Genomic DNA, 13,576 nt, shown 5'->3' with positions numbered 1-13,576 from the left:
TCTATATTAAAGTAACATTCTGCTCTTTGGAAATTGGAAATGGAAGCCTCCAAATTATATACAGGTCTCTAACATTTTCCTGTTACTATGGTGTATAAAAAGGTTAGCAATATAAGGAAAACATTCTATAGTAGCATGCATCATAATGGTTATGGTTAGATATCTGCAGGCAAATGACCATCAGCTTACACAATTTGAAGGATGGTAATAACATGTATTTTCCATTTTAAGAAAAATAAGGATACTGGTGTAATTTTGGGCTGCTCGGTGGCACAGTAATTAGCAGCACTGGGGCCCTGGGTTCAATTCCAGACCTGGGTGTCTGTGTGGGGTTTATATGTTTTCCCTGTACGGGTTTGCTCTAGGTATTCCAGTATCCTTCCACAGTCCAGAGACATACTGGTAAGTTAATTAGCTTTTGGGAAAACTGTATCTAGGTTTGAGTGTCTGTATGTCTGTGTCTGGGTTTGTATGCCCTGTGATGAACTGGGATCCTATTTTGGGCGTTCTGTGCCTTGCCCCTGTAACAGCTGGAGATTTCCAATACACACTGGCATCTTCAAGATATGAAGTATCCGAAATTACCATTCAACTTTACCTGTGGGAATGTGGAATTCATAGCTGGATTGCAAAAAAGAGTCAAATCAAACTTGCCACACATCTTCCATCCATCCAGTTTTCTTATCAGCTTATCCAGTACAGATTTCCAGGGGGCAGGGTGTGCTTAACCCAGTCAGCAACAGACTTCAGGTATGATACACCCAGGACCGAATACCAGTCTATCACAGGGCACACACAGACACACACATTCACACACTCAGATCAGGGCCAATTTTCCCAAATGTAAATTAACCTAAAGTACCTACAGTCTTTGGACTGTGAGAGGAAACCAGAGCACCCAGAGGACACCCACATGAACACTGGGAGAATATATGTACTGTATACTCCGTGCACCCAGGAATTGAATCTATGTCCCCAATGCTGTGAGACAACAATGCTTACCATGGTGCTACTATGCTGCCACCAGACACAATTTGAATGGCAATTGAAAGAATCTCACTTGGTCGGATTAGATGGAAAATTAGCTTTTTGGGTGTGCATATCAGCTTTAGCTTTGGTGTAAAAAAGATGTGAAAACACCCATAACCACTGTGAAATATTGTGGGGGTCTATTTTGTTTTTGGATTGTTTTGCATCTACTGGATCCAGTAATTTTTGTCTACATAGGGAAAATCATGAACTCCAGCAAGTACTGGGCCATTTTGGCCAGATACCTAGTAGTTTCTGCCTAGAAACTCAATGGACATTCCCACAGAACAATGATCCAAAGCATACATCCAAATCAACAAATGATTAACTGCACACATCTGCACACAAAATACATTTTCTTCACCATCCATATCAGTCCCTGGAACTCAGAACAACTGAACATTTGTATACTAACAATTCACTTACTGAAGTTAGTGGTCTGAAGGACTTCAAGGAATTCTACATGTTCAGAAATTTCCCACATCATAGCACACTACAGCAGTTAGTATATTACCTGCCAGAGGAGGGTTTACAAAATGCAAATGTGAGGTGTAAAATGTGACCCTCATGTTTTCTGGGCTAAAATTATTAATAAAAAAATTAGATTGCTGTGTGCAATGGGTTTAAGATTACTGTATAGTATTCTTATTTTGTAAGAGAGAAAAATCATCCTGTTTTAAAATATTTGTTATGCAATGTTTATTGTTCCAATTTCATCAATGGGATAAATACTGTAACGCATACGGCCGACAGGCACTGTGTAAGAGCCGGCTTACCAGAGCGGTGACGTCACCGCCCTTCCCTGTAATAGCAGGACCACAGCCCCTGGGCTGTGGGGAGGTCTTTCTTCAGCTCACCAGGCTTGGTCCCTGTTGAGTGACGCCAGAGGCCTGGGTTTGCATTCCAGACAGTGCGGGGCCGACCGTAAGTGGCAACGTCAGGGGTGCCTGCCTGATCCCAGAGACGTTACAATACATTTGGAGGGCACTTTCTGTCATATGGTTGAATCTAGACTGACTTCAGCTCCCCAAATGGTTAGATAATTACCCAAGGCTTGGATGAGTTTAAGGGAATCAGTATATAAACAATGACCCCTGTGACTTATTTGACTTCAGTGAGCATAGGTGTTATTGCCAAGAGCTGTGTTAATTCACCATTACTTGCAGACTCATAATGAACTTGAATTCAGGAACATGAATAGGAATCATAGGACACAAGCAGGTTTTTTTCAATCTTCCTTGCTGTTATGAGGAGTTTAGCAGTGTTAGTGAGATAATTAACAAGTGGTAATTTTACATTGAGAGCTAAAATGACTGAAGTAATTGTCAATTCCAAATTAAAATAAGTTTCAACTAATGGATGATTGCAAAGGTTAATGAGTAAAAGTACTATTACTTTGTAAACTGGAGTAGAGTTGGGTGAATCCAACCTCACTACTTAGATCTCACTACATGATGAGATTGAAGGTCAGATTAATAATGTCATTGTTTAATAAACAAATAATAACTAGCCCCATTTTGGGGTCAAAGCTTACCTGTTTGTATTCATTCCCAACTTATTAAAATTTAAACCCCATCAAGGAGAACCGACACAGATCTATTTGAAACTGCTATTGTAATTGCTTATGCTAATTCATAAATGATTGCTTGAGGTTTCTAATTAGAAATCACAGCTTGGCTCTATATTTGGATGATTTAAACAGCTTTCCCATTACAAAGCAGCAAAAGTCTAGTAAGGAGCTGGGATAAATACAGATGAGTCTATATGATAATCTTTGACACCTGGAGTTCTTTGCAATTGAGACCAGAATCATAGCTCTTGTAAACCCAAATCTAACTGGAAAGTTGGATTTCTTCACAACAGTTGTTTAATAAAAATACTACCAGAACAAGTGTAACTCAATGGAGGCCTCATTTGCTTTTGCAGATTTAAAAAAAAAACTTCATTCAGAAACAAATTCACACAATCTCATGTGAGATGAATTGCAAATTAGGCTTGTTTGTATTGACTAATGGCCCAAGACACTCTGGTCCAGAGCAGCATATGCACTTTTCTGGCGACAAAACTACAGGAGCAAATTATTAGCATGGACAAGTTTAATGAGTAGTAGATGTCCTTCACTTTGAGATGATTTGCAGAATGATCAAACATTATTATTTTCTCTTAAAGAAACAAATAATACATAAATACAGAACTTGATATCACATGAATAAACCCTAAGATAAAAAAAACTACAAAATAAACCAAAAACAATATATAATAAAAAGTTTAAAAAATTGGAAACGCTGAGGTAAAAAAAATAAATTGGTGTGTTAATATTAATCTACTCAACCATCCCTCATACTGAGTCAACCATTTCCATTTTTTGATAAAGTCATTTGACTCATTATCTCCTATAATAATCTTTCCCAACTTATAATAATATTTATGATTTTAACAGGATGCTTAAAACCATTTAAAATGAATATTTTTGCATTTTGTGACTTGCTTTAGCAAGTATCAGTGCATTAAACATTATGCTACAATCAATCCTAAGATTCCAAAGTAATATTTTTTGCGATGTTCCCATGAAGTTGTCTGTTATAGGAACCAGCTACCAAATATAATACAAAAAACTTCAAATATAAAATATCTAGATCCATAAAGTAATTTATGAAAAATCTTCCCATTCTAATGATATGAGGCCAAATCAAGCTTTTCCAATGAATATTTCAATAAATATTTTAATTGAAACATATACTGTAATTTGACTCGGGATCTCTAAAGATTTGCTGGGAGGATAATACTGAAAATACAGCCATGCAATTGTAATTTCTTTAACAAAAAATGAAACGTTGTTCAAAAATGCCTTTAAAAGCCAAGGAAATGTATAATTTTCAATTGACTTAAAATAAACAAATATGTTTTAATGAAGGCATGGGTACTTCCTAACATTATTTGTATGACGTGTCTGAATCAATGAAACTTTAACTGATTGATTCAGTGCATCAATGTTAACCACGTTCAGCCCACCTTTCCCACATGCAGTTGGTCGTGTATGAAGTCTTCAAGCAAGCCCACTAAACTTACCCTGTGGAAATTAATTTAAATTTAAATTTAAAAAGTGCAACCATATAACCCTAGTAGGGCGTTTGTATGGCCGTGTTATTTTACTTATATTAATACGTCTATAAATACACATGCACACAGCCATACACAGATCCACATGTGCATTAATTTTGCATACTAATTATATTGTCCTATCACTTCCTTACTCATTGTGTCTTTCTCTCCATCATTCTAATGTATTCTGACAGTTCTCCTGTTTTCCCCAGGCGGTGGAGACTGCAGCCTCTTAGTTTTATTCTACAGTACATGACTATTCAACATTCTGCATATTCCACGGGTCGCTCGAGTAACAATGTTTTCCTAAAGTGAAGGGAAAAACTTAGAGAGTAGACTGCAACTGACAGATGTCTCAGAAATGTAACTAATCAATACACTGCACATAACATCAATGCCCAATTCCATTTCTTCTTTTTTGTCGATGTACTGTAGTTTTTGAGGTTTTGGAAACTGCTATGTAACTATAGGTGTAGATATTAGTATAAAATGAATACACATCTTCCTTGAATGGATAGTGAATACTCTTAGAGAATAATTTCACACAGTATTCATTATTCCCAATTAGTTTCCTTATTTGGTTACTGATCAAAGAAGTGGTTTCCCTTTACTTAATATTGTAGGCTAAGACATCGCTGAAGATACTGTATGTACTGTACAAAGAGATCATGTTTCTGATCACAAGAAAACTTTAACCAAAGATTTCAAAGTTCCTAATTGCCCCTTGCCTAAACTATCTTATGTTAATTAATTTTAATCTACATTATATACTGTAATATAATCTAATTTAGTCTTGGACTACTTCTAACAAGGATATGAAAAAGCATGACGTAAATCACTACATGAACTGATGGGGCTGCTCTGTCTCTGTGGCTGTTAGTTTCTATTGTATCCTCTCTACAGCCTTCAAAACCAATCACTTTTGCCAGAATTGGTCAAATACTTTATGCTGCATTTCAGAGTCTTTCTCAATCACAGATAATTACAGTTCACTTATGAGCACTTCAGTGTCTTTCTTTATAAAAAGTAATAATACAATTTGATTTATGAGCACTTTTAAACAACTTTAGCACTTTAGCAAATTTGTTTGCCTCCATCATGGAGTTCTTTGAATAATATGGATAGTTTGCTGATTTCGTTTCACATTCTCCAATTGTTTGCCCAGTTAGACTGGACAGTTTGAGAATCTGTGTGTCATGGCTTCAGCAAAAATCTTCTGTCTTTAAGGGCTCCGGAAGGTTAATTATTTCTGTCCACCCCTCCACAGGGTATCTGTGGTAGTCCCAAAACTGTTTGGAAATTTATATTCCTGACTGCACTCCCATTATGAGGTGGCATTTTGTTACTTTTAATATTTCATCCCACAAATATCAATGCAAACACTTACCTTACAAAACTCACATAAAACAAATGGATTTTCACCAGGATTAGATTACACTGATGCTCTTAATAAATTGTTATATGTATCAGGTTTACAGGAAAAGTATACTCCTGTCAATATTTTCATCACATAAAAAAGAATTATGTATGGGTCTACTGCCTCTTATTTCAGATTGAAGTAAACATGAATTTAAAAGCAACTGAAAAAACGTAATTCTTAAGACAAGAACATGATACTTTAATAATTGTCATTATACATGAAATGCTAATAACACTCTAGAGGTTGAATATTGCTTCTAATTCAAGGTTCTGTGTAACAGAGAGCAAGGTGTCACTCAGTAATCTTCACATACTGAAATACCCGGCACTCCATTAGCTGGGAAAGAGATTTTGTTTTCCCCTTTAAAACTGAAGTGATTTTTTAATTGACTGAAGAGGTCAAAATGGGAGGCCAGACTTGATGAGAATGTAGTGTTCTTTCATTCTGTTTTAAGAATAATAAGGCTTGATCTTCTTGGTGCTGTGGTTGACATTGAGATGACAGGAGCTTCAGTGTTATGTGACCCAAATTAGAAAAAGAGAGTGGTAGTCAGAGCCCATTTAAAACAATTAAAAGTCCAACAAGTTATAAATGGTGAACAGTGACCTTTGAAGTTCTTGTTGAACAATGACATAGCTATAGTCTGTTTGGCATTTTGACGGTAAAAGTCAGGTAATGTGTCTGAATTTGTTTAAGAGTCCTTGAGGCCCATCTCTTTGAAAAATTATCAAGGCCTCAGAATTCTGTATGCAATTTCTACAGGTATCTGCACAAATGATGAACAATAAAATCTTTGTGGAATTGCAAAGCTCTTAAATGGCTGCACATGCCAAATGATGAACATAAATTAATGAAATTGCTAAATGCCTTGTTCTGTAGGACAACTTGCAAAATTATTTGCCATGACAACAGAACTGAAGAACACAATGGAACATACTTTAAGGTTCAATGCAACACAAGGCCACAAGGAAAGAAAAAGCTTTTGGTTGAACTGAAATTATGCATTCAATTATGTTTGCTGTTAACACCACTCAATGGTTATTGGTGATTATTGAAGTAAAGGACATTAATAGATTCTCAGTCTAAGTACATTTTGTTCCACATTCAAATCCAACCTAGAGGAGTAATATGAATATGCAGTACTTGGTACTACTCATCATGGTATTATATAGATTTACAGTTACAACATGGAGACTAAATAAACATTTGACAATTTTCATACTCTATTAAATTTGATTTAAGATTAGCCCTATAAATTAATAACTACAGTGTGATGCCACCTGCAAAGTTCTAACAGCAAAGTTCTTAATTCCTTTTTTTACTTCTGTAAACGAACAGGGCAGCCGTCAAATCATTTTTTCTCCCATATAAGAAATGTATGAATAAATCCCAGCTAAAATAAAATACACTGTGCTGAAGTGAAAATATATAGAAACCAAAATAAAATTAATACATGTGAAAATGCCAAAGCCTGTGCCTCAGTAAGAGACTTCAGTTTAATATGGGGTGACAAGGCACTGAGAAAGTCCCCAGAGTTCTCAGTAATCCGATGAATTTGAGAGAGGCAAGACTTGGAAAGCAAAACAGTGGAGGACATGCGAGTAGGAAAGGGCTCTCACAGAAATTATTTAAAAATAGTCCTGGGCTGAGGGAAGTGAGCAGCCTGTTTTCAGATATCACTGTTTGAAAAGAACTCACTATTCACTATTATTCAACATTGTATAATTTGTTTTATAATGTGCAGAGATTATAGCCTTCCCCTTAGAAACCTCACTCCTTAATGCTCTGTAGTGGAATCTGTGCTCGATGGGGCATCAATGGTGAAAACTTTCATTATATTAAATTTCCGCTGTGGAACCAGCACAAGGTTTTTTCATTTTGCGGAACTGAAAGAAATGTCAAAGATTCCAGTGCCATGGACCGGATTAAATAATAATACCACCAGTCCCATGTATACAGTATCTACGATATCACAATCAATTTTTTCAGTTAGGGATTGTGTCTAAAATGAAACACCATTGGACAGTTTACAAGTACTGTTTATGTCTGTTTTGGACAGAGTAAGTATATAACTAGGAACAAGTAATCAGTTTATTTAAACACAATATTTCGGTTGTGGAGCCTTCTTTGCCCAAAGTGTTGTGTTTTCTTTCTTCTCTTTTCAGCATGGAATAAACCTATTACTTGTTCCTTTGCAGCCTATGCATGCAGATGCAGCTACCCACTTGAAGTATATAGTGTAACGCAGACGATACGGCCACCATTGGTTGTGAGAGCCGGCTTACCAGCGCGGTGACGTCACCGCCCTTCCCTGTGAATAGCAGGGACTGCAGCCGCCGGGCTGATGGGTAGCTGGGTCCCTGTTGAGTGATGCCGGAGGCCTGGGTTCGAGTCCCCAACAGTGGGGGGCTGACCTGAGGCAGCAGAGGCGAGGGCGCAGACCCACATGAACCCCTGAACGTTATAATAAATATATATGTCCCTCTATCAGCATTGAAATTTTAAGTATACCTTGGTGAATGGGTCGGCTCGGAGGGAACAGGGGGAGAGAATGAGCAGACAGAAGGCGAGTTGCAGCAGCAAGTGGAAGAATGTATTGCCCTTTTCCATACACAGAGCGCGCTAGCCGCTGGCAGGTGGCAGGTGGCAGGTGGAAGAAGAGCTCACAGTTGCGAGGTAACCCCTAGAATGCGATGAGGGAAGAGAGAGGGTTCCTCCTTATATAGCCCTTCTGGAAGGAAAGGGAAACTGCTGCCGGGGGGGGGGGGGGAAGCAGAACGCTACAATATTATGTATAGGAATGATTTTGCAAATGGCATTTCTTCGAATCTGTTGATACAGTGTGTGACTGTTGTAAAGCTACAACAGGTATTGTTGGGAGACAAAGGCAAATTTCAACATATACAGTTGCTGTATCAACCAAGGATACTAAGGCATGTTATAGTTAAAGTTAAATAACCATAATTGTAGGTGCAGGGTAATTTTTAAATTAAGAGACAAGAGTATTACTGGGTACTGAGTGTTTGTTCTTTTAAAATCACATAATGATCACTTGCTATGACAAAAATATTTGTGTTATTTACAAAGAGGTTATGGGCTTAATCAAATGTACAATGAAAATAAAAAAAATACAAGTGTGAATACTAGACATACAATACTACAGTACTAGAAAAACAGAAAAAAATATTTAGTGCATTTTCTAAGGTAATATAATGCATAATCTATTGTCATGCACTGTAACTATAACTTGTCTTTTCCTATTTACAACTGAGGGCTGTGCATTTCAAATTGAGACATACTTTTTCATGTTTTATAGCCTATTAGCATACTTGTCTACTGTCTATAGATATAAAACTTTGTCTTATAGCTTCAGGCATCATAATTAATTTTAAAGAATGATCAGGACTCCTAAAGTCAGTTGTAGTACCCAGAGCTCTGCAGGGCTCCAACACAAGCTGCCTCTCATGCTCCTGTAGATAAGAAATAATTCTGTGATGATAATAGAGATATACTGTATGCAGCAAGCCTGCTGTACTTCTTTTTGTCTGATATCCATCCAGACGTAAAGAAACCTATATTCAAATGGATAAGGTTTAAGGAAACATTGCATAAAACCTTGTCACTTTTGAAAACACTTTTTCAATTTGACAGCAAAAAGTATGTGCACTTGTTTAATATCCTAGTTATATATACTGAGATAGTCCTGTTATCTTTCAATGTTGGTAATAAAATCTCACTCCAAATCTGTAATGTTATCAAGTAGATGATGGTAGAATTTCATCATAGAAGAGAAAAAAAATATGTATTATTCTCAGAATGAAAAAAATACACTGTGAAAGTAACTGGAAAAATTTAAGGACCCTGTCAGAGCTCTTGAAGTTGTAAAATTTGTGCTGTGTTTCTTTTTGTAGCACTCTGAGATTACTTGTTGTATACTTGTTTTCAATTCAAGGAATTTGGATAATGAAATGTTCCAGACACTTTTTATTCAGTAAAATTTTAAAACACAAAACAGTATGTGCAGTGGTGGTTCTGATTCTGCAGCATGTGCCTATCATTTCATTTCAGATTACAGTAACATTTCCTGATTACTGTAGGTACACCCTACTGGTATTTGTAAAAGTATAAGGCACTCATGAGAATAAAGTACCACACCACAGTACCACATCTTCAAAATATATAGTTTTTACCGTTTTTATGATGACAGACAATGTACAGTAGAGAAGCAATTAAAAATTTAACAAAAGCCTTGGGTAACATGTTTGTGAAATTTAGAACTAAAATCACATGCAGTCATACAAAGTACGAGTTCGACCTCATGTAGAATAAAATGTGCAGCTCTGATTGCCACACTGTAAAAAGAATATCACAGCCCAAGAAAGAGTTTAAAGCAGGGCAACAAGTGATTCCATGTTTGAGGGGAATTTCTTACACAGACATGTTTAAGGGGCTGGATGTCATTACTCTTGAACACAGGGATTGCAAGAGAACTAAATATTAGTACCCAAAATTGTGAAAGATATTGACAAATATATGGATTATTTTATACTTACTAACAAAGCAAGAATGTGAGAGCACAACTGAAAGTGACGATGAAATGTATTTAGGATTGAAAACAGGAGGCTTATTTACACAGATGGTGGTGGGTGTCTGGAACAAGCAGCCCAGTCATGTTGTTAAAGCTGTTAGCCCAAGAAATGGTTTGATAACATCATTGGATCAGTAAGAGACCAAAGGTGCATGATTGCCCAAATAAGCTCCTGTCTGTTGTTACCTTGTTTTATTTTTATTCACACAGTTAATATTACCTGTTGAGAAAATCCAGTCAGCTTCAATCAGGCTGCACACAAAAAGTAAAGAAATTAAATTTGTGCCTTGCGTTTCTCTTTGAGAACAAAAAATGTGCACAATTTCTTGAGCTTATCATGATTATAACCAACTCTAATGCCTCTGATCACAGTAGGAAATAGCTTGAAATGTTCTAAAATAATTATCCTTAAGAGTATCTCAAAAACAGATTACAAATGCACTTAAAAAAGAATGTTTTCATGATAGATATTACAGCGTGGGCTGTTAAGATTTATAAATTATAAGGTGTAATGTGTTATAAAAACTCTACATTCTGACAATAATACTAAAAGTCATTTGTCTTGCTTTGAAAACAATTAAAAAGCACCTCTTCCCTTTAGAAAATGGTTAATATTATTGGTTAATATCTTTCCAGAAGTCTCTGCAGCAAAAGCAGCTTGCACAAGAAGTCTGAGGCTCTGTTTGGAAGCATGTCTTCTGGCTATTTGAAGTGAGCGTAGTCTCAGCTGTTGCATATGGAGCTGAAGCCATGTTGCTTTAAAGTGAACCACAGCTTTTTCAGGGCAGTGGAGCTTCGTGGATGAGAGGAGATGCATACAGTACATCCTCTTTGTTCTTGCTCCCATCAACCATTGTGTTATTTAGATGAATGGCTTCCTGCCAGCTGCTGTATCCCCTTCCTCCTGATGTCTATACAAACACTCACTGGACACTAGCATGGAATGAAGCCAGCCAGCAATAGAGGATAGAGGCGTATGTCTTTAATTATGCACTTCATTCCTGTTATCTGGCTGTTCAAAAAAGGACTTTGGGGACAACCTGTATTAAAACAACGAGCAGAACTAAAGACTGTGAAATTAATTTAGAACAACACCAGACAGCGCTCGCTTTGTGAAGGAACACATCCCACACGGCTGTCAACATCCATTTTCTCCTCTCATTAACAGCCTAGTAACAACCTAATGTTTTAGCCAAAGCTGTAAGCAACTGTTATTCATACGGGATGACGGGAAAAAAAAGCCAAAAACTGCTTGGACGATAGCTTCAAGAAAAATCAAATAAATCTAGAGATATGGAAAATGAGAAACCCAAGCTGAAGTTTAAGGTGTTATTGCTCTGCAGTTCCCATGTGTGATTGTTTTATTGTGTAAACATCTGTGTTTCGTAAGCTTGCAATAATCTTTTTCATTTGGTCATGCTCTGAATACAGTGTATCTCTGTGCTTTGTCAGAGAATTATCATGTGGATCTTACCAGTGTGCTGACTCACATGAAGATTAGCATTGTGGGACAAAATGAAAACCTGGATCTTGGACCAGGTGTTTACTGGTTTTGTGCTTGGTATTCCTTTGGCAAGCCTGAACATAGATTCCAAGGCAGCAAGAGTTTCAGGCTTTCCTCCTGTAGGAAGTAAGATAAAACCTTCAATGTTTTTTTTTTCAGTAAGCTTAAACTTTGTTTTAGTGACTTTGATTCATCGTACCACACAAACTTTAATAAGCACTTTGGTGTGTATTTATGAGTGTGTTTATTCCACTTGAAATGGAACATAAACTTAGTTAATGTTTTTATTTTTGTCTGTTGGCCTTACACTTTATATAAGTTGTGTAACTGAAGAAACATTTTAACAAGACAAGGCCTTGGTTCCTATGAATGTATTAGTGTAAAATAATGGCGGTGGAATTGTGCAGTGTAGTAAGTATACAAATGCAGAGTGAGCAAAGTCACACTTCATAGATGCAATTCATTAAATATAGGCAATATTTTAATTTAGACGATGTGCACATTGGTAGCACTTGTGAAATTAATTTTCCCTACTGAATGCTGTTCATTATAATGCATAATGCATTGGCCTTGAAAGAAACCCATGTCTGAATAATGCTCCTGTCTATTTTTATAGATCATAAACCTCTATTATGATGCCCTACTGCATAGACGATAGCCTTAATTCAGATATTCAGCAAAGGTGAACAAATGTACAAGATTTTTATTAGAATAAGGTTCCGTCTAGAAGCTGTGGAAAAGCACGCCCCGCTTGCTACAGCAATGATATTCTTTTTTTCCTGTTTTTAGGCATAGCTGGGAATCCAGTGTTATTCAATGAAAATGGGGATGCCCCAGGACGCTATGACATCTACCAGTACCAGATCAAGAACAACACTCCAGAGTACAAGGTTATTGGCCAATGGACCAACCAACTGCACTTAAATGTAAGGTTTTCTGTACTTAAAAAATATCTGTTCCTAATGACTCCTCTGTGCACCTCCAAAGGCTGTGGTGTAGTGTGTTGCACTGAGCTAGTTCATTTCTGACATGTTTGGAAAGTATTAATTTCAGTCACCTTTAAGGTGTCTTTTCAGAAACTATTTTGGTGGAATAGTTACTCGTAAAACCCCTATTTAATCAATCAATCTGCCACTCTGGTCCTTAAAGACCAATAGGTTAATAGAATATGTATATTGTATGCTACAAATATACTACAATATTGTATAGTATACTGTAGTACTGTATATGCTTTTTTAAGTCAACAGCAGATTTAGATTAGCGATAAGAATTAAATGGATCCAATTAAGTGTATCACTGTATGAAATCCCCCAGTTGTAAGTAGAGGCAATAAAAAAGCACACCTACTAAAAGATAAAATAAATTAACAGCAAAAGTCAGCTTATACAAAATGCACTTTTTTTCCGATTTCCTTGTGGAATGTTTTTGGTGTGAGAAGGTAATTTCAACAGTAATGTTAATATTTATTTGTTTTTGTATTTTATAGGCTTACCATCAACACCATAAAACCTCTTCTACACTAAAGCTGGATTTGCCCCTAAATTACAATTTCAATAACACTCCCACCTCCTCCACACACCATAATGCACCAGCTGTGAAAGCTTTCTGTGTGCAGGTTGCCTAATTTGGAAAGCAGTCTGAATTTCTGCTCCTCTACCACTTACTCTTCTTTTTAGATGGTAGAGAACTGAATAAACTGTGCAACTCTTAGTGAGAATATAGCACATTTCACAAATACTAACAGAACACTTTCGTGTGTGTAGAGACAACTTGATTAACCCATGGGTAAGGCTAATACAGCTGTTGTCAGTTATGGAATGAGCAGATTCTAGAGCTCAGCCATGCTGCAGGTGACACTTGGACAATGGTCCCATAGTTAACCTTAGTAACTGACCTGATTAGTATTAACTGAAAAAGACAAAGCTAAGAAATA

General features: G+C 36.6%; 1 protein-coding gene across 2 annotated transcripts in view; it reads left to right on the top strand.

Annotated features, from left to right (window-relative positions):
* LOC148658537 (metabotropic glutamate receptor 4-like) overlaps positions 1-13,576 on the top strand; it is a 416,277-nt gene that overhangs the window by 363,151 nt on the left and 39,550 nt on the right. For both annotated transcript variants that reach the window (XM_088639856.1, XM_088639855.1), the window contains exon 8: positions 12,433-12,569. In XM_088639856.1, coding sequence (XP_088495982.1) covers positions 12,433-12,569 — 137 coding nt within the window. The remainder of the gene's footprint in view (positions 1-12,432; positions 12,570-13,576) is intronic.

This window comes from Lepisosteus platostomus, chromosome 7 (genome assembly GCF_059453375.1).
Source record: "Lepisosteus platostomus isolate fLepPlt1 chromosome 7, fLepPlt1.hap1, whole genome shotgun sequence".
Taxonomy (NCBI): domain Eukaryota; kingdom Metazoa; phylum Chordata; class Actinopteri; order Semionotiformes; family Lepisosteidae; genus Lepisosteus; species Lepisosteus platostomus.
This window is presented reverse-complemented; position numbering and strand designations above follow the sequence as displayed.